General features: G+C 38.7%; 1 protein-coding gene across 3 annotated transcripts in view; it reads left to right on the top strand.

Moving 5' to 3' along the window:
- LOC131067030 (embryogenesis-associated protein EMB8) overlaps window positions 1-21,507 on the top strand; it is a 112,340-nt gene that overhangs the window by 1,387 nt on the left and 89,446 nt on the right. For all 3 annotated transcript variants that reach the window (XM_058001973.2, XM_058001967.2, XM_058001977.2), the window contains exons 2-3: window positions 3,174-3,302; window positions 4,322-4,453. In XM_058001973.2, the coding sequence (XP_057857956.1) occupies window positions 3,174-3,302; window positions 4,322-4,453 (261 nt within the window). The remainder of the gene's footprint in view (window positions 1-3,173; window positions 3,303-4,321; window positions 4,454-21,507) is intronic.

The following is a 21,507-nucleotide window of genomic DNA, read 5'->3' as shown; positions in this document are numbered from 1 at the left end:
AATCTCTTATTTCTTACATGGTGAGTGTGTAATCCCTATTTCTTACATACCAAGGTGAAAACTCCGATTTTGAGCATAACCATAACCTGTAAATTCCGATTTCTTGCACAAGCAATGTGAAATTCCACCCTCATCTATACATGAGCAGGTGCAAAATCCGACCTTGGTTGCCAATTCATGACTATTATTAAATTCCGCTCAGCAAGGTAGGAGATCAGGTCAGCACTTTTTTTGAGGGAAATACAAAATTCAAAATTGCAAATAAATAATGCTAAGTGGGCCTTGGGTGAAACTTGGAAATAAGAGCTATAAAAGGGAGATTGAATTCTCATGAATTTAACCCCAAATCAAATGCAATTGAACAATGTCATGAGCAGATTCAACAATAATTAGGGCGAGTTGTGGCAGGGCCCTGTAGCAAATCCTTGAGGCAGACTTTTGCAACTATTTTTCCAGAATTTCAGAGCAGAAATAAGGCGAACTTGAGGAGCATAAATTCCTCCGAACCTATGTCCAATCAAATATGTGTAAGTGCAAAGGCTTGTGAAGAGGTCCGAAATCATACATGACTGGGTAATAGCAATGAGAGTGTCTCTTGATCTGATAGTTTCAAAAGAGTTAATCAAAGCTAGAAGATGATGCGATTTGGGAATGTTTTCCATCACATCAAGTAGTTACACAATGTTGAGTAGCAAGAGATATTGCTTGTGATGGAGTATTGAGTCTACAAGGCATGCAAGTAGCTAAGGTGGTGACAACTCATTTTCATCCACCAATCAAATGATTCTAAGTCAAAGCGTCTAGATTCATTGAACCTGACTCATCCCAAGATGACAACTATGCATGTGGAGGCACAAATTTAATGTACCTAACCTTATTTCCTATTGGTCTTTTGCATGGAAAGACGTGTAATCAAAGCAATGTAATGATCTTATTGGTCAAGAGGGAGTTAATTGTAACTAATCCTAGTTAGGGTTTTATTATTAAATTTTGGCCGTTGATTTGAGAACCAATTATAGCCATTCATTTGTAATGGAAGAGCTATAAAAGGCCTACTCTTCTCATTTGTAAAGGTTAATAGTTCTGTAATAGTGAATAGTCAGATAGTTAGTAGCAGTTAGAGTAGAGTAGGAGGAAAGGAGATTGTTGCTAAGGTTTGTTGTAATAAACATACTTTCTTCATTGAAGCTATGGGGAATTTTTGGTTTGCTATTTCAACTTGTTGCATGGTTTCTACTTCTCATAGTGTAAATGTTTATTAGATGAATGGAAGATTTTATTGTTGATGAATGGTGAAACCTATCTTCATACCATTTGGAGTTTGTTGATTGCAAATTGCAGTGTGTGATTAAAGTGAATTTGATTAAAAGCTTAACTTCAATCACTATATGCTTATTGTTCGTAATGTTGGTGTGCATGGGTGATATGAAAATCATTTGCTTGCCCGTAGGAGATTGCACCATTTTGTGTAGTTGCTCTCACATGGTGAAGCAAAACTTGGTTTGGTGTCACCGATTCAACAATCATTTTTTACATTCTTAGGATTAGCATAGGATCTCTTAACCCTTATCCTTTTTTATCTTTTATATTTCAAGCAAGTTAGTAAGATCCCACATTTCAACAAGAGTTCATAAGTGTAAGTCCCCCTGGATTACCAACAATCATATTAATCACGGAGTCTATCCCAAGCAATTAAGTCGCATTGTTCGCATTGTAAACTTTGGAGTCATCTCATTTGATCATGTTGTTTAGCATATGAGGTTTTTTTTGTTCAAGTGAGGATGGAATACTTAGTATTTTATTTCGCGTTCAAGTGTCCTAAAAAACATGTCAATAGGTTGATGCCCTAAAACTTTGTATAGACTATTGATTTGTGAGGCTGGATTAAGATAGTAGATCCTAGCAGCTCTTCTCACTGTGGTTTTTTCCATTCCGGGTTTTCCACGTATTTCTTGCGTACTGGTCTCTACTTGTTGTATTCTTTTCAGTTCTGATTTTAAGTTGTTTAGTTTATCAAGAATATCTAATTGTTTAAGGATTTGAAAGTTTAATCTACTACTAATTCACTGTCCCCTCTAGGTAGTAGCATTGTGTTCTACACAAGATTGTATGTGCTTTGGATAAGATTGAATGCACAACATAGGCTGAAAATCTTACAATAGCATTTTTTCTTTCTGTCTTTTTAATATTTTCAGCTGCCCACTGACTTTTAATTCATTTCTATCTATCGTCCACATCTGTTCTGGCCAGGAAGAAATAAATCAACTGCTTTTTGATTTATTCTAGCCACAATTACAGACGTTCATCTTCTTTCTATTTAGTCTTATACACCTGGATACAAATGGGTATGACAAATAACAGTAGTTAAATTATTATTATTTTTCTTTTGATTGGTGAATTTGGCCCAGAGGGCCATACATTATTGCAAATTTGCAAATAAAAAAATAACTTGATTGGGGAAGCTTCAAATTGGAGGGCCTAAAATGCATCAGACCTGTAAATAGGGGTGCATAACATTATTAAAAACGATGCCGAAATTCAGGATCTCACTGTGATCTATTAAGTTTGGTTCGGAGTTATTAACACCATTTTTGATATAAGATTGACATCATCAATATTTCAACTATCAAGACTGCTTCAATAAAACCATTTTTGATATAAGATTGACATCATCAAGATTTCAACTATCAAGACTGCTTCAATAATGTATCAAGGGTATCTTATGGTAATTTATCCTAAGCTACAAAGTGAGATCTATACAAAAGATATACTGCTGCAAAAATTCCCCATAATTTAAAAAGTTGCTTGAATTCTGCAGCTTATGCATCATGTAAGTTCAATGTAGAGAAACATTGTACTGCCAATTCTATTTCTTTTGGTTTTGAGCATGAGATATATGTGTCGTTCTCTTTACAAATTACAATTATATTTTCCATATGTTATGTTGTTGTCATGTGCCCTATAACTACTTTATGCTAGTTTCTAACTTGGGACAGGGAACTTATGATATTGGAATTTGACACACAGAAAATTGGATTGATGGACAATACTGAGTTTTTTAATTTCTTCATCTCATGTATTGAGCAAAAGTGATTACATTAGACTCCATAATCGTAAATTTTAAGTTTTCTTAGTTCTAGAGCAGAACATGTTTCCAACACTGATGTTTTCAGCCAGGTCTCACAGGTGGGAGTGGTGATACTTATGTAAGGCACATGCTCTTACAAGCAAGGAGGCATGGATGGCGCTGTGTAGTTTTTAACAGCCGTGGCTGTGCAGACAGTCCTGTCACCTCACCTCAAGTAATCTTCCTCCTACAGTTTATTCATTGCATCTTTAATGAAGTTCGAAAACACTAGATGATCATCTGTTCTCCTCCAGCTAATAATTGATATCTTCTTTGTACATTCTGTGGTATATTGTCCTCATTGAAAATGTTCATGTTGATATGCTTGAAAGTTTCAAATTGACTTATTTCCATTAGGAATCTGTTATATTTATGTTTCATTCAACATTTTGCAGAAATATCCTCTTTTTACTAGATGGCATAATGGATGCTTGGAATGGGCAAACATGAATGCATTTTTTTTGTTATTATCCTTGAGTGGCGTCATTTTCTTCCATTCTTTTTTAGATTGCTTTGTTCCAACTGGTCTGATATGATCTTTAATCCTTGCTTTGTTATCTCTTGGATTAATAAGTAACCGTGCATTTGATCACAACTTAATTATGTTGAAGTAGATGATATGCATAATGCATTCAGAATGTAATGAAAAATTCTACATATTCCTGTTTTGCAAAATGCCTTCCAGTTCACCCTATAATCTTGTATACACACTTTATTTCAGCTTTTATCTGACTTAATGAGATTTGATAGATCATTTCATTTTGTTTTCTTGATCACTGTCTAGGTATCTCTAGTTAGCCACAGCTTCCTAGTAAATCATATTATCTAAGCTGGTTGTAAGTCTATACGGCCATTCATGGAGTAATTTATTCACCGGGATAGCTATTTTTTAAAATGTTCAAGATCATCATCTTTGAAGATCTATTCAAACTCTTAACTGTACAAAATTTACTCAGTTTCCCTATACAATTGAGTAGTTTTCTTCTATTATTAAATATGAGAATATTGAGACTGAAATTGGTAAAATTGTTAATACAGCCAAGTTGTCATTTCAATCCAAATTTCCATGCTATTCTTTCATTGTTAGGATTTTTTCGAACTTGTAGAAATCACATGTATGATATTTGTGGGATGCAAAAAGACTCTCCAACATGTGCATCATTCCAATCAATATATATTCTGTTCTTGTTACAGTTCTACTCAGCCTCCTTCACAGAGGATCTTCGTCAGGTGGTGAAACATGTGGGTGTTTGCTTTTCTGAGTCCAACATATATGCAGTTGGCTGGTCACTTGGGGGAAATATTCTTGTGCGGTATCTAGGCCAGGTATGATAACATTTTCATATAAATCTCCACTTCTGTATTGGTAGATAGTAGCATACAACTTATTTTCTCGATGTTGGGGATCTTTAACTTTTATCTTATTGTTTAACAGTATATAACCACATCTTCACAATTATGCCATCTCTTGTGTTGTCCAGGCTCTACTCTTTCATGAGAACTATGTGCTGATTTAGGAGTGTTCTTCATTTTTATAGAGTTTTGCAGGGATGTTCTTCATTTGCCTAATGTATATTTATTAGGCTGGCTAATGGGATAGATAATTACTTTGCATTGCTTCTATACTCTTTTTCCAAAGGTTATGGTTGCTGCATCAAGGATATTTTGACCATGTGAACTTCCTTTGAGGTTGCATTAGGAGAACCTATAGTTGCGAGTGAATTTTACTTATGATTTGCAAATTTCACTGCGCCGTGTATAAGATTATCTGATTCATAATTAGTGTTTTGCATCTTGATGTAGCAGGATTTTTTAACAAGTTTTTATCACTATATCTTGGATTTGCAAACTGTAAGATTTATATGAAGGGACAACATTAGAAGATTAGAACATACAGAACATTATTTCAAGATATTGTAGATGGATATATAGAATTGTCTACAGGCTTTGGTTCCAATGACTCTAATATTTAAAAACATGCAATCACTGCATAATAATTACCTCTTGCTTTGTTTTGGCTTAGTTCTGACTGTCTGTCACTCGGGTTATTCTCTCTAGTACCATATTGATGTCTATCGTTGCACTGCCAGTGAAAATAGCAAAAGATGGTTTGCCTTAGCTACTTAATATAATATTATTAGCTTATTAAAGATGTGACGTGCCATATAAAAGTGAATCAGAGGACACATTTTTAATTTTATTCATATGATCAAACATTGCAAAGATTGTAGTAAGTAAATTGCAACCACTACAACAGCTTGTATTTCTATATATATTTGTAGTTTTGTATGTATGTTTGTAGGTATATATGCATGTTTGCCTGGATGTATGTAAGTTTGCGGGTATGTATATATTTGTATGTTTTCTTGTTTGTAGGTATGCATGTAAGCTTGTTTGTTTGTATGTAGGTTTAGGTTTGTTTATATGTAGGTTTAGTTTTGTTTGTATGTATGTATGCTTGCAGGTGTGTGTTGGTTTGTTTGTATGCATGCATGCATGTAGCTTTGTATTTTTTATGCTCTTATTAATAGATGATATATTTTTATAGGTCTATATGTGCGAACAAGCGACTTTAGTGAAGTAGCTTCTTGGGTAGTGTACGCTGAAAATCTCAAGGGGGACTTATGTTAACAAATGTCTTTGAACTGTTGGACTTAGACGGATTTAGCAATTTTAGGCTCTCTTTTTTTTTAAAGATTTTCTGGGATTTAGACTTTCAAAAAGGAGAAAAGAGATAGGGTTTGAGAAAGCTAATCTAATCCTACGAACTCCAGAGACGGTATCAATTGGGTGCTCTCGGGAAACCAAACTTCGCTTGGCCACACTAGGGACAACTACACAAAGCCGGTGCAATCTTCAATGGATTGTGCTTATGATTAAGATATTGGGATGCACAGAGGATGGGCTTAGACTAACTTTGCACGGTGAAATGGAAATCATCCATTCACCAAAAGTATGAGTGGAGATGCACCATCGATTGACACTTATCAAATCCTTCATTCAAATTAACAACAATGAAAGCAAACCTTAATTAACTTTAACTAAGTGTTGAGGAAATTGAAACCATGCAAATCATTCAAACAATAGGGATTACAAAGCCTTAAGAGAAAGCGCACTTGCAATATATTATCTGGAAATGACCTTACGCAAGAATACATCAAAAACCTCACACTCTCCAAATGAGAGGAGGTAGCCTTATATAGTTTTCAAAAATAAATGAACGACTGAGATCAAATAGTGATCAAGGGCCCAGATTGAAAGCTACAAACCCTAATTAGGGTTTCCCAAAACTAACTACCCTCGACCAATGAGAAAATTACATTTGGGACACTTGTCCTTCTTGCTAAATATGAACCATCAATGAAAATAGAAGGTTGTTGCATTGTGAAGTGTGCCCTTCTAGAAGCTTTTGGATAGGTAAGGTTCATTGAACCTGGACATGCTGACTTGGAACAATCTGATTGGTCGAAAGATGACAAGGCGCCACCTCAACGTGTTGGATGTCTTCCTTGAATTCTCCAATTTGCGTCAAAAAATTGTCTAAGTATGGAAATTTGATTCCTTCTTGTCGCCATTTGATTCTGTTTGGGAGCTTGTCTTTTATTTTAATTTCTTCAGGAGATGAAATCCTTCGAGAAGTTGGAAATTTATTTAACTTTTCCATATTTTCACCAAGTCTGAGAACTTTTTCTTTCTTGATGCCTTGAGATTCTTTCAAGTGCCTTGAATTTGGAGAAGAAATCCCTTCGTGAAGTATTTCTCTTTCTTTGTGAAACATTTCCCATACTTAGCCAAATTTTGGCTATCTTCACGCTCGGATGAACCTTGCCCGTGAACTTGTCCTCAATCCTCCGTTTGGCTTGGAACTCCAGCTGCGATCTCTATGATGATCCTGCTTCTATTTCCTCTTGCAACCTGTAAAACCAAAGGAAAATAAGTTAAAAATCTATCTTGGATTAAAGAAAATCAAGGCTCTGAATGGCTAAGTGTTTGGAGATTTTATTTCATTTTCATACTTAGCCATGAGAATGGGATTTTCACATGTAAATTCTCCAACCTTCAAGATAATTGTGATCACAATCCAACACCAAGTGTTATAACCCTCTTACTTAGTCAATAAAATGATTTTTCTTCACTAAGAATTCGAATAAATCCACTAAAATCATTTTCAATGACTCTGAAAAACTTAGAAAATGCACAAATCTGCATCGTAAATTCAACTTCACCTTCAAATAGATAGAAGTTTCTCAGAAAACTCAGAAAGAATTAACAATTCTTCCTTATACCAGCTGGCTCCACTCCAAAATCTGTGAATCCTTTGTCAAGAAGCTCACCCAACTGCAAGCCATATCAAGATTTTTCTCCAAATGAACTCCAATCTGCAAACACTTCTTTATGCTCTCCTTAAGAATTTCGAACTTCTTGGTGTAAAATGAAGTTACAAATGATGCATTTGTAATGAAGTTGAATTCCTAATTAGAAACACGCAAAATCATCCAACTCATGTTTCTAAATCTAACTCAAATCTTGGGAAAGTGTTGTCATCTTCTTTAGTTCGAAAATCTTTTACTTTTGCAAGTTTCTAAATTGTTTTTAGTCTATTAACTCGAACTAGGCTCATAAAATAGTATCTTCCAAAAAGTTTCCAATTTGGGACTCAGTCTGAAAATCATTTTGATCTGCAAATATCTTCTTTCCCATTTTAATTTTGAGTTTCCATTTTGATTTCTCAACTTGCTGATCTTTGAAAATCTCAATTTCCAACTTTCTAAATTGATTGCGAGTTCGATTTTTTTGGGAGATTTGATGACATCACGCAAATTTTCATTGACTTAATTTGACTTCCAAGAGTAGGGCGGAGTTTTTTAGTGTTCAATTTCATGCTTGGGCGGAGTTTTATGACTTATATCATCATGTTTGTTTGCTTGCCTTAAACTTCATTCATCCCATTCATAGGGGGGACTTTTGGAGGCTCTCTCCTTGGGCGGACTTCACTCACTTTGAAAACATCTTGCATGTCCAAGTGTAGGGCGGACTTCTACTTGGCACCAAGTATCACTTCATACTTAGCTAAATTTCTGTCATCAATTCTCCTTCATGTTGCATCGTATTAACCTCTCCATTTACTGACTTCCAATCTTCATGTTGCCATCATTGATGTCTCTTACATAGGGCAGAGGTTTTAGGTCCTTTGACACCACACTTGGAAGTGTTTACTAGGTAGGGCAGACTTTCTTAGCTCATGGAAGGCGGACTTTCTTTCATCTCTTAGGCAGCTTGGAGGGCGGAGTTTTGAGACTTGGGACACTTGCTTGGGCAGAGTTTAGTAAGGACATGGCTATCTTCATCATTTTTGAGGCTACCTCCTCAAGGCAGACTTTAGGCACCTCTAAATGGGCGGACTTTCTTCCCTTCCCTATGCATGGCGGACTTTTGATGACCTTACCATCTTCACCAACAAGTTTGGGCGGACTTTGGAGAGTCCACAGGACATGGCGGAGTTTTGAACATATCACCAAGGGCAAAGTTTAACTACCTTCTCAAGGCATAGGGCGGAGTTTTGAAGCCTCTCAAGGCGGACTTTAGGAAGGTCTCCTTGAGGGCGGAGTTTGATGTTACCTCAAGCAAGGCATAGGGCCAAGTTCTATGCTCCCTCTTCATAGCCTCTCCAACATGCATGGCGGACTTTAGACACCTCTCAACATGGCGGACTTTTGGTCTACCTCCTCAAGCATGGCGGACTTTCATGAGACATCAAGGAGGGTGGAGTTTGGAGAGACCTCAACCAAGGCGGAGTTTTAGGCTTCCACCAAGGAGGGTGGACTTTGGAAGACCTCTTCAAACATGGCGGACTTTGAGAAGGCCTCAAGAGGGTGGACTATATATGAAATATAACATTTAAGTATAAGTGGTATTTCAATATGTCTTTTCTCTTTCTTATACTTTAAGTTATATTTCGTATATGTTGTTGGGATGTTTGAGAGTGGTTTAAGATCTCTAGGACTTATAATGCAAAATCTAGTTTCTGGAGGATTCTCCAATTTTCCAAACTTAGTCAAATTTCAGGATTAGGATGACATTCTAGACTTAGCCAAATTTCAGGACATTTGAGGATCAGGATGACATTCCACACTTAGATGATTTTTCGAGCTGATTACCCTTTGAATGCGCCATGACCCCCTAAAATATAGGAACTTAGCTTTTTGGGTCAAAACTTGAAAATTTTTGATCACGATCGGAGCAGGCCAGTGCCACCAGTGCAAACCCAAGATTCCCATTCTGAAAAAGCAAAAAGCAGACATCCCTAAAAAATAGGAAAAACTTTCTAAAAATAGCCATACCGGGGATTGGGCTAAAAATGCCAAAAACGAAACTTCCTAAAAAATAGGAAAAAGCAAAAAAACAAACTTTCTAAAAATAGAAAGTTGTCCAAATTTGTCCAAATCAATTGCAATCTTCGTCCTTTGGCCTTTCTAGGCACTTTGGCGGTGTCCGGACTTTGTTATCACTTGGCTTGCAAAAAGTAGCTTTCAATCCTTAGGACTCAAACCGTTCAAAACTGAGCAAGGCTTGACAAAATTGAAGCGGAAGGCCACGAGACACTAACAAAAAACCCTAGAAAGCAGGAAAAGAGAGGGTCCCCATTTGCAATGGGGTGATTTGTGAAAAAGGTCACAATAGTATGTAGGTGGGTATGTTTGCATTTGGTTTGTATATAAGTATGTTGTTAGGATGGTATATATGTACGTTTGTTTGGTTGTTATTTCTCCTTGCTTGCTTTATCTAGTTTTTTTTTAATTTCAATTCTTCTTCTCTTCAATGTGGATCCCTTTTTACTTTTGTAGCTTTTCATTTTATTCTCATTTTAATTGTATTCTTAATGTTCCTTTCTACACAAGTAGAGAAGGGGCTCCCATCCAACCTACAAATATCCAAGGGGTTTTGTCCTCAGAAATGGTTGTCACTGTTACAGCAGCAACTAAGGAGAAATATCAAGTATCAAACAATCACCTAATGTCCCCTTGGAGAAGGACGAGGCTCCTTTTAAAGACTTCCCAAACTGTTGGTGAGCTTCCACTCTCAATGTGCGATTAAAAATCACTTTATTTTATTTACTCCTTATAAAGTTTTTGATTAAGGATAAACAGGTTTTGAGGGGACCTAAAATCCCATACAACAGGTTTTGAAGGGACTCGAAACCCTCGGATTTTACCAGGATCTGGAACCCACAATACTATGCTGCCCAAAGGAATAATCATTAGAAAACCAGCAGCCCAACCACAACTGAGACTGAAAAGACCAGCCCCTAATACATGCACAAGGGTTTTACTAAGGCTCCCTTAACCTTTGACTGACACCATGGGTGTTTCCAGGCACCCATAACCTTCAAAGACACCAGATTCTAACAGGTAGCCATACATTCACAATCTGGACTCAAAGGGGTTTGAAATGCTCCCCTAACCTTTAGCCTGGGTTTTAAATTGGCCCCCCAAACCAGCAGAGAAGGGTTTTCCCAGGCTCCCTTAACCTGCAACATAGACCTTAGATCGCCAAAAGAAAAACCTGTCCTTAACCAAAAACAAAAACAACAACTGGCCAAGCTGGGCCCTTGAAAACTACTATCATCCAGCCTGCCTATGGGTTTTACAAGGCTCCCACAACCTGAACGAGGCATAAAAAAAATAAACATAGAGCAATAGCCAAAAGGGGGATTTTGAAAGGCATCCCGAACCTTCAAAATGGGTTTTGAAATGGATCTCATAACTAGCAGTAGGACGCCCGTCACCACCTAGCATCTGATCAGAGCCCACCTTCTAGCACAACACCTCTCCACCTCTATAGGATAGGGAATCACCTCAATAGGATCTGGAAGGAAAGAGACCATCCACAGAGAAAACCAAGCATCTAACCACAAAACGTAGTCCAACAACCAATAAGTAATCTCATGATGCTTAGCTGGATGGAAGGGTTTTAAAAAGGCTCCCAAAACCTTGAACTTAAAGAGAGGCCAACACCAGAAAGGCTCTATGCCAACAAGTTTCACTAGAATCTCCACCTCTATAGGAGAAGAGGGAAAGAAACCTAACGACAAAGAGAAAATCACAAGAGCACATCCATCCTCGAAAAATAGGGTATCCAAAACCCCCAGCAAGAGCCATCCCACAAAACTCAACCCACAACTCTTCCCCTCTATAGAAGAGTGGTCCCCCTCAATAGGACAGATTGGGAGAAAAGGAAAGAAGACAGTTTGTGAAACACTAGAGAATCTCTTGAAATGAATAGATCCATAAAAGCACTCACAATCTGCAAGAGAAAATCTGAAAAACCACACCAAAAAGATGCAGGGACCTCCTAGATAGAGACCCCCATCCACAACAGATCTTTCCCAAAGGCAAAAAAAAAACCCATGGGGAGAAGGGACTCCAAGCAAACACAAACTCCACCTAGATCCCAAACAACCCCCTCACACCAAGGCACAACCAGGAAAGCGCAATCTACGGACAAAGCGTAGACCACCGTAGCCACCACGTAAACCTTCTTGCACAACACAACGACCAACATCTACATCTCCACCTCACAGACCCACCAGGTCCAAAAGAAAGCCCGACCCAGATCTAGAGCCAAGCAACCGCAGAGCCAACGTCCACCATCGGGCATTGCACAGTCCATAAGTATCCAGGAAAGAAGACACTGACAGGGGGGAGAAGCACCACCAGAAGCAAAGAGCCAAGTCAAACCCCAAGGAAGTCTCCACCCAAAGCGCCCTCCACACACCCCTCCATTCTTCCAAAAGCACCCACCAAACGTCACCACACATGACTGCCATCCACCGCAGACACCAAGAATAGCACCCAGAACAAGCAACAAAAACCGGGTTAAGGGAAGCACGGACGACAACCTTCATGCTAAGCTCAACACATTGAACACAGGACAACAGACCCACACCCCCACCAACACTGCCGCAATCCACATGTGCAACGCTAGTATCAACAACGAATAGAGTCCATACAAGCTCTCCCCCAAACCCGCAGTCCAAGCAAGGTTCAGAAAATCTCCACCCGCAGAAACAAAAGAGAAGGGAGGAAAATTGATGCAATCCCCCAACCGCTCGAAGACCAACAAGCCCAGAAATGGTCCAACCCACCAAAGACAAACAGTAGTAGAGGCCAACGAACACCCCCCTAGCATTTGGATCTGGGTCGTCATCACTCTCAACATTCTCCCCGCCTGCAAAAACTCTACCCTCGCTTCCTCCGCTCCCGCCGCTCAGCATTTCAAAAACTATCTCTTCATAAAGATGTTATCATCTCCTTATAAAGTTACTTTATGACTTTATTATCATTTTTATAAATAAAGTCACTTTACTTTTATAATTTGTTTTATAGCATAAAGTAACATTGCTCACCAAATAATAATATAATATCCCATAAAATAATATTCCACCTTTTATTTCTCCACCAATAGAAATTAATGATGTGACCATCATATCATCCCTTATATCTCCTAATCAACCTATTGGGATGATGTGAAATAGGCTAATCAACTCTCGTGTGGTCACTGAGGAGAAGGGGACATTACTCTCCAACTTTCTTCAAGATAAATCTGAAATATTCTTGATTTATTTTTCTGCTCTAAATGGTCAGTTTTTTCATTCTATTTCTGTTCTCAATGACTGCTCAAAATCTTGTCAATATTTATCTCCAACTTTCCTTCAATATAGATCTTCAATACTATTCCACACACATCTCTCACTTAATTCCCCACACTCTTCTCTTCAACTTCTCTAACGCATTTATATCATCATGCCTTTACTTGAAGGGAGACATCCCTTAGAATAGACACAATCTTTCATGAAGACACGCCTCTTGGTGCTTCCCTTTGAGACTTAATTGCCGTCTTAATAAACATAAGCGCTGCCTTAAATAATTGCTGTCTCTTGATTATGAATTGCTGCTCCTTTTTGCTCTTGATAAATCACCATACCTTTACTTGGGTGATTGACATATATTTCCCCTTACTCGTACACTTAATCAATCGCTGCCTCGTTTTTTCATTCACTTAATCGTTGCTCACAATCCTTATTTATATTCACTACCCATGATCCTTATCTATATTTGCTGCTGATAGTCCTTATCTTCATGCATTGTTATACTTAGTAAAAATAATCGCTTTTATTCATTTTCAGTTACTGCACCATTAATCATATATATATTTCCTCTAAATTGGATGATTAATCTCTTCAAAGGAAGTTGGCCAGCATCATGGTGTAAAAGGGGTCGGCTAATTCAGACGTTATTTTATTTTCTATTTGTAATGTCCCCTAATTAGTTATACTCTAAATTATCTTAAATTTTCCCAAATCTGAAATAGGTAAGTTTTAAGGGACTACCTTTGTATACTGTTTTCTTGCAACACAAAATTAGAGAACATATATGAAGTAATACTTATAAGTTGAAACATATGCTAATGAATTAGATCGAATGATATAAATTTTAATGTATTAATTACCATTAGCATTATATTTGTTAGATAAAATCAGATTGTAGGTTAGTTGCCATTCTTTATTATCCAATTTCTTAGTGCACTAGGGTAGGCTGGTTGGATAGGTGGTCCAAGAGACCCTCTGCCCTAGGCTGAAGAGCAGATGCTACATCCCTCTTGGCTCCATGTGGCAGGTGATAAGCATCCATTATGCAGTGGTGTACCTAGTGAGTTGTCCTATTGCCATTCCCTCACATCACAACCACCTTCCTCTAAAGCCCACGAGCAGATGCTACACCCCTCTTGGCTCCATGTGGCAGGTGTTAGGCATCCACTATGGAGTGGTGTACTTAAGAGAGAGTCCCTCATATACAACGAACCATTTGTGATATTCTAATGAAGTTATATTTATTATTCAATTCAACCCATAATGATAATTAATTATACTTGACATAGTCATTACAATTCTATTACATTTTGTTACAGTAGTGTCTCATGCTTTCTGTTAGTACTACTTCGTATCAGAATTATTCATTTTCTGTCATGGCTACTTCTCACCATATTAGCACTGTACATTTACAGTATTATAATTTATACAAACTGAATTTGACTTGCTTTATTCCTTCTGGATTTATTAATAGATATATGTACATGTATTATGTCTAACAGTGATGTTGTGTGTAGTTATTACAATGCCGTTTAAATAATTATATATTATTTGCCTTTTCAATTTTATATCATATTAATGGTCATCAATTTGATTAAGATTATCCGCAATGGTTTGTATTCATTAATGTACATATTGAATTTATATATATATATAAGATGCTGACTTATATTTAATATTAACTCAGAAAACGTATCTGTCACTGCTCAATTTTTCCTTCCTTTCTTGCTGGCAGTCTGAATGGTTTTCTTCTATCTTTTCTATCCTTGCTGGCAGTCTCTATATTTTCCTATATTCAGCACATCCCCATGCATACCACCAAGAACAAAGATGCTACTGCCTGTAACTTAATAAATATTCTTATCTTATCCAATCCATGGTGATGTTACTGGGTGCTTTGATTCCTTTCCTATATATCTCTCAATGTGAGGGAGAGGTCACACCTCTTCATCATGCATGCCCTTTGGCAAGAGACACACCCTTTCATCATTAGCACCTTTTGAAAGAGTGCAACTCTTCATTATTTCTGCCCTTTGAAAGGGACATAACCTTTCATAATCAGGTCTGCACTTCTTATTTAAATCAGATGTGCACTTCTCATTTCCAAATTATCCCCCTCTCAAATGAGGTTCTCTTCTCCCTTTTATATGTCATTGTTGAGGGAGTCACAACTTTTCCTTCCATGTCTTTTGACCATTCATTAACTTAATTAAATTTTAATTAATTATATTTAATTATATTCTTTTATATTTTAATTTAAATTTTAATAACTAATTTTTATTATTATTATTTATTATTAAATTCTATTTTAAAGTGGGAAAATTACATTATAATGCAAAGAGGGTTGGCCCAATTATAACATTAATATTAAATTGAATTTATTTCCCATTTTAGAAGGAAGGCACCAAGAATTAGAAGGTTGACCAGCAATCTTGAACAAGCATAAACTTGTCTTTTTTGTTGTTTGATTGTATTCTTAACTTGAGTTGCTTTGTATGGTGATTAGCGGCCTTTGGCCTTCATTCGATTTTGTCCACATCAATAACAACCACTCGCCTTTGACATCAATGACAACATCCAACAATCTTCCATACAATTTTGATAACAATGACTTTCTTTCTTGACATCAATGACAACTACAGAAATTTCCAACACTTGTAGGATTTGGTCTTTTCTTCTTTAATATTTGGCTTTTGTTTTTATTTTAGGCTGGTGCGATTTTTATTTTTATTTTTATTTTTTAATTTCTTGTTTCATCCTTCATGCCTCACTTTTTGTGCCAACCCCCTCTCACCCCTCTCTTTTTAAGCTTTCGTGGTCTGCTACTAATCTAATTTTTTTGCCCGTAAAAGTACTCTATCATCTAGATGATGGATCACGGAGTGTGATCTGAAATGTTGATGGATAAAGCTATCACACAATCTAATCTAGAAGCACTTTTCACCAATACACACACACACACACACACACACACACACACACACACACACACACCCACAACATGAATTCAATATTCTAACCTTAGGTAGGTGAATGTTAAGATTTCCTTTTAACACTCCCCCTAGAAAAACTTTCATAGACTGTTTGCTGTCCTGCAGCTAAACACTACATTAATCTATAAAATGCTAAAGAAGGCAATCAGTCTAAACTTCCTCTGGAACCATGAGTAACTTATTTTTCTAGCATACAGTGTAACCCTGCTATGTGCTCTTCCACTAAACATTTCTAGCTTGGCCAGGGCTATAATGTCATCCAGTTCTTATCCATAACCATCTACCAGCACCCTTAATGTTCCTCAAACTTGGAGGTAAACTAAAGACTTCTTCTGCTTCGGTTACCTTTTCAAAATTTTGCTTTTTAATTTTTCTTCGTGCATCTCATAGTTGGTACCTGTACCACATATCATATCTATAGAGCCAATTCCATTTCCTTCATGACAATTATTCAAGTCTGCAGCCCATTCATAAGAATCCAATCATTTCACAATAGAAGTGTTTACTTTGCATCCTTTTTCATCCTTTTCTTTTTTTGTCTTTAACCTTGTTTGCATATTGCATATGTCTACACTCACATGGGCTCTTCAGTAAGCCGCTCAATGGTTGATCTGTATAAAAGGGGTCCTTGAAAATAGCTCAAATTGTCATACCACTGTGACTAAAGGAGAACTTGGTTTTGAAGACATTCCAGGTTAAGAATGTTAAGTTTTCAACAAAATCAGAGGCTAAGGTTGCTGGAGAAGGTTGGAATGGTGTGGGATATCTCTGTACTAGCTTTGGCAATCGAGAAATCTTGAAAAATGGTTTTTGGTTCTGTTTGAAACCTTAGGTCTCTCACAGGCAGCAGCTTTGTCCTGTAAAAGTTGGTTTCATATGATTTAAGTGACAACTTGAAATCAGTGGTTTTGTGAACAAGATACGGCAGCTTTACTTTTGCCCAATAAGCAGTAGTTTTGTCATAAAGCAGCAGTTTTGTTCTGTTGGAAAATGATGGTTTGCATATACAACAGAAAATGATTGTTGGCATTCCAAATCCCTCAGATTGGTTGTTTGCTTTGATTATTTAGTTTCCAGTTGGATTTGTACAAGTCTATGTATCCGTTTCACAAGCCAAGAGGCAGGGATGAGCAGAATAGACATTGGGGAGCATTAGTGGAAGGTAGTTTGGCATTGTATTTCCATTAGAGTTTTGTGGAAGATCTAGATATACAATTAGAGTTTTGTGGAGGTTTATAAGTTTTGTGAAAGGTCTAGATGTTGCGAATAGACATTGGGGAGTGTTGTGACCTAATCACACATCACCCCATCCCAGATAGGGACCCCCCTTTGCTTTTAGGCCCTTTTGGTCGTTTGGCTTTCGTTTTGTGTGTGTTAGTGGCAATCTCTTCAATCTCTCCGTGTTACAGGTGTTTGGGAGTCGGTTGGGGTTAATCTGCTTCTCTGTCAAGCAAATTCCGTGAGGTCTAGGTCTTGTTTTGTCCTTTTTCTAGGGTTTTGCCTTCTGTCCTAGATTTTAGGGGTTTCTGTTAGGGTTTTGGAAAAACTAAGCATACGACTGGAGTCAGGACCTTTCAAGGGACCTCCCAGCAAAATTTGAGCCCAAACGGAGTAACTTTCTATTTTTAGAAAGTCCCTATTTTTTAGGGATTTTTCCGAGTCCCAGAATGTTGCCATTTTGCCAAAAATCAAACTTACTATTTTTAGTAATTTCTATTTTTAGTAAATTTCTATTTTTAGTAAGTCATCTTGTGCCCTGTCTCGGGCTCTAACTCTGACATTTTGGAAAGTTTCTATTTCGGGAAAGTCTATTTGTGGCAAGATTAGGCTAGCAGACAACAGAGAGTCAACATGCACAATCACTTCTAAATCTGGAAAGTTGAAAGCAGACAGGCAGGGGTCTAAAATGGCTAAATCTGAAGAATCATCCTTGAAGTGGAAGGTCAAAATATTCTGTCTGGAAGTCATTCACAAGTAGGAAATTCTGCCTGTCCATGGACATGGCCAAAATGCGCCCAGGTCAGGTCTGGGGCGCCAAAACCAAGGATGGATTCACAAGTACAATTTTCCGCCTCTCCATGGACGTGCAAAATGCGCCCAGGTCAGGTCTGGGGCGCTGAAATGAAGAAGACATTCACAAGTGGAATTTTCCACCTCTCCATGGACATGTGCAAAATGCGCCCAGGTCAGGTCTGGGGCGCTAAAATCAAGAAGACATTTCACAAGTGGAATTTTCCACCTCTCCATGGACATGTGCAAAATGCGCCCAGGTTAGGTCTGGGGCGCTGAAATCAAGAAGACATTCACAAGTGGAATTTTCCACCTCTCCATGGACAGGGTGAAAATGTGCCCAAGCCAAGTCTGGGACGTTGAAACCAAGGAGTCATTCACGAGCAATTTTTGTCATGGACATGACAAAAATGCGCCCAGGTCAGGCCTAGGGCGCTGAAATCAAGAAGGCATTCATAAATACAATTTTTCGCCTTTCCATGGACAGGGTGAAAATGCGCCCAAGCCAAGTTTGGGGCGCTAAAACCAAGAAGGCATTCACAAGTACAATTTTCCGCCTCTCCATGGACAGAGCCAAAATGTGCCTAGGTTTGATCTGGGGCGCTGAATCCATGAAGGCATTCACAAGTGGAAAATTCATGAATCCTTGGCATGGTAAAATTTCACCCAAACAAAAAATTTGAAATTTTGCCTAAGGCACGGATTCCAAGGAGTCAAGGAAGAATAAAAAGCAGAAATTCCCCTCGGGCGAATTTTCAATTATGCTATTTTTAGACATCAAATCCCGGCCAAATAGGGAAATTTTTATAGATTCCGAATTGGGACGAAATTCCCCATCCAATGAACTTGACTCCTAAAATTTAGGAAGATCCCTCAAAAATAGGGATATGGAGAAAATTCAGGAAAGTTCCTTCGACGGCATGAGATGACAAGTCGGAGTGGAATTGAGCAAATCCCGAGAAAAATCCTGCAATCTCCCTCCAAAATTGGAAAGTATGGAATCAACAAGTTGGCAGGAGGAATCTTCCAAGTATGACACATGACTGGGAGCATTTAAGGAAGGTTCTAAATTTGAACTCACACACATGGGAAACTGCCTTGCATGTCGTAGCGATTAAGGAAAGTATGACATGCCATAAATACATTACTAATTTGATACCTCTTGAGAATTCTATATAAGTTGGATAAAACATTTCATTTTTCACGTGCAAGATTAGGAAAGGAAGAGTGAAGAAGTGAAATTTTTTTTATACTTAGTCTCTATTTCATCATTTTGAAGTATTCCCAAGATGGCGGAACCTAGCAGGACAGCTACTATCTCCAGGCAGGCAATGATCAAAGCAGAAGACGAAGTGTTTTCTTCCCCATTCTCGGTTGAATTCAAAATGGGAAGAGATCGATGATACCAACTTCGGCACGTTCAACTGAGCTGCATTCAAGATAAGAATGTTTGGAACTGTAGGACACAATCCATCTCCGACAGCTGTCAAGATTGTGAGAAGTGGAATAGTTGCAGCAGTTGGCTTTCCTCCCGCCATTCAATGCCCAGATCTAGTCTTGGAATGTGCAGCACATTACAATCTGGAGCGGATGACGATCTCAATGCCAGATGGCAAGTTACTGGCAACATTGACTCCAGAGGTGATTGGTGAAGCCTTCGGAATCCCTTCACATTACTCCATGACATATAGGACTAGTAGTGGAGCCCAAGCAGTCTATGAAGCAGGCACCACCAGGTGTGTTGATTTGATCAACAAGCAATGGTTGCTGAAACCTAGAGTAGATGCCCAAAACTCTCACAATCTTAGAGTTCAAGCAGGAATTTGTGGACATGATAAAAATGCTAAGTAGAGTAATGGGATGCTCACACACGGTGAACTTTGAGCCTTGGATGTTCTTCTACATTGGCGAGATCATGAATTCTAATACATTGATTGACTGGGCTAGATTGATCAGCCACTACTTGCACGAACAATTGAAGAACCCGCAGGAGAAAAAGTCTCAGTCCTTTTTCATGAGTTCCTACCTATTCTATATGCTGGCATGAAGGGGTGGATTCAATGGGCTGCCAGCAAGAGGAATCATGGGCTGCGGGCTAGCTCAGATAAAGGTGCATGAATGTTATCCTCAGCTACATCTCCACAACTTGAATTCTTACAAGTTGGCGAATGACACCTTCACCATGTACCTGACACGACTTATGCAAAATAAGTTGCCCATGAGGTTGTCTCCGCAAGCAAGTGCTTTGGTCCAGAAGTATGGCGCCGTGTTCCTGCAGTTTCCCAAGTTCACCTACATCAGGACACAGGGTTTCTCCTTCCAATCTTACAAATTGCCTAGATATCCGTCAGATAAGCTTATATTGCTCGAGCTCATGAGGCAATTGACTGCCTACAATCAGCTGCAGAAGAAGAAGAAGAAGAAGCAATCTATTGAATTTCCAGTTGTCTTGGGGGATTTCATGGAGATATGCCTAGGATTGGAGGCCGCTGAAAGTGCAGCAAGCGAGTTGGCATTCTACCGACTACCATTTTACACTTCCAGGGCCCAATATGATCCTTACAGCCAGATCAAGAAGGTTGCCGGTGTCAAATTCATACATAGATTTCACTTGGAGGATTATTGGGCCGGTGCCTAGGATGACTTTGAGGTTCGGAGAAGAATGCGCTCCAAACTGCCCCTCGACACCATCAGAATAAGTGAGATCCATCAGGTGCTAGACCAGGTGAAGGAAGACTCAGATCTGATGCAACCCGAATTTGAGAGGATAAAAGATCAACCTATGCTGTTGCCAGATTGGTCGGAACCTGAGGTAGATGATTTGAACATTTTGGCTAGGCCAGTGCTAAAATTCACTAAGCACTGGATTGACAAGTAGACAAGAAAGTTGGTTGAAAACCATGTCCCTTTGACATACCAGCTGATGGGAAATCTGGATTCTCACAGCGAGGCAACTGAAGACTCTTCACAGGGTCAGGCAGGAAGAGAGGCCCGGATAGACAAAGGAAAAAGTGCCCCAAAGAGGCCAAGGATAACAAAGACGAAGGATGCCCAACAGGAAATCCCACGCGAGGTTCAGCAGGAAGCCTAGCAGGAGGAGCCTCCACAAAAAGAACGAGGACAGGAAGGGAACATTCACTAGTAAGCTCTGTGAGCATACAAGAAGTAGAAATGTTCCCGCATCCTGCAGGCCCACTTCTAGGAAACGTTCCAGCACTTGATATACTCAGCATCAATGCTTCATAGGGTCGTCATCAGCCAAGAAGTCAGAGGCAAGAGGTTTCCCCGCACCTGGAAGAAGTTCGCTAGGATAATTTCATAGAGACTATCCTTGGCGAAATGGAAGAGGAATCTCAATAATGGGAGCATGCAGAGGATTACAGCCATTCCATCCCTACGCTGGATTGGTTGGTAGGCAGGTTGGGAAATGAAGTAGGAGGGGAGCCCAATCCTGCTCAGGAATTAGAAGAATTATTGAAGAGGATGGATCAGCCACCCAAAAGAAAGGCCCCCCGGAAGTTTTCCAAGGTAGTCAGGGAAGAATCCAGAGCTCGGACCTTGCACATTGCTGAACCTGCGGTGGATAAGGATAGGAGTGAGATTAGGCAGGAAGATTACGTCATCAGACAGGTGGATCTTGGCCATGCTTCCACTGGTCAAGTAATGGGAGATTTCGACGATTCTTCCTTTGCCATGAAGGAGAAATTGCTGAAGTCAAGAGCAAAGTG

The sequence above is a fragment of the Cryptomeria japonica genome, chromosome 5, assembly GCF_030272615.1.
Source record: "Cryptomeria japonica chromosome 5, Sugi_1.0, whole genome shotgun sequence".
In the NCBI taxonomy this organism is placed as follows: Eukaryota; Viridiplantae; Streptophyta; class Pinopsida; order Cupressales; family Cupressaceae; genus Cryptomeria; species Cryptomeria japonica.
This window is presented reverse-complemented; position numbering and strand designations above follow the sequence as displayed.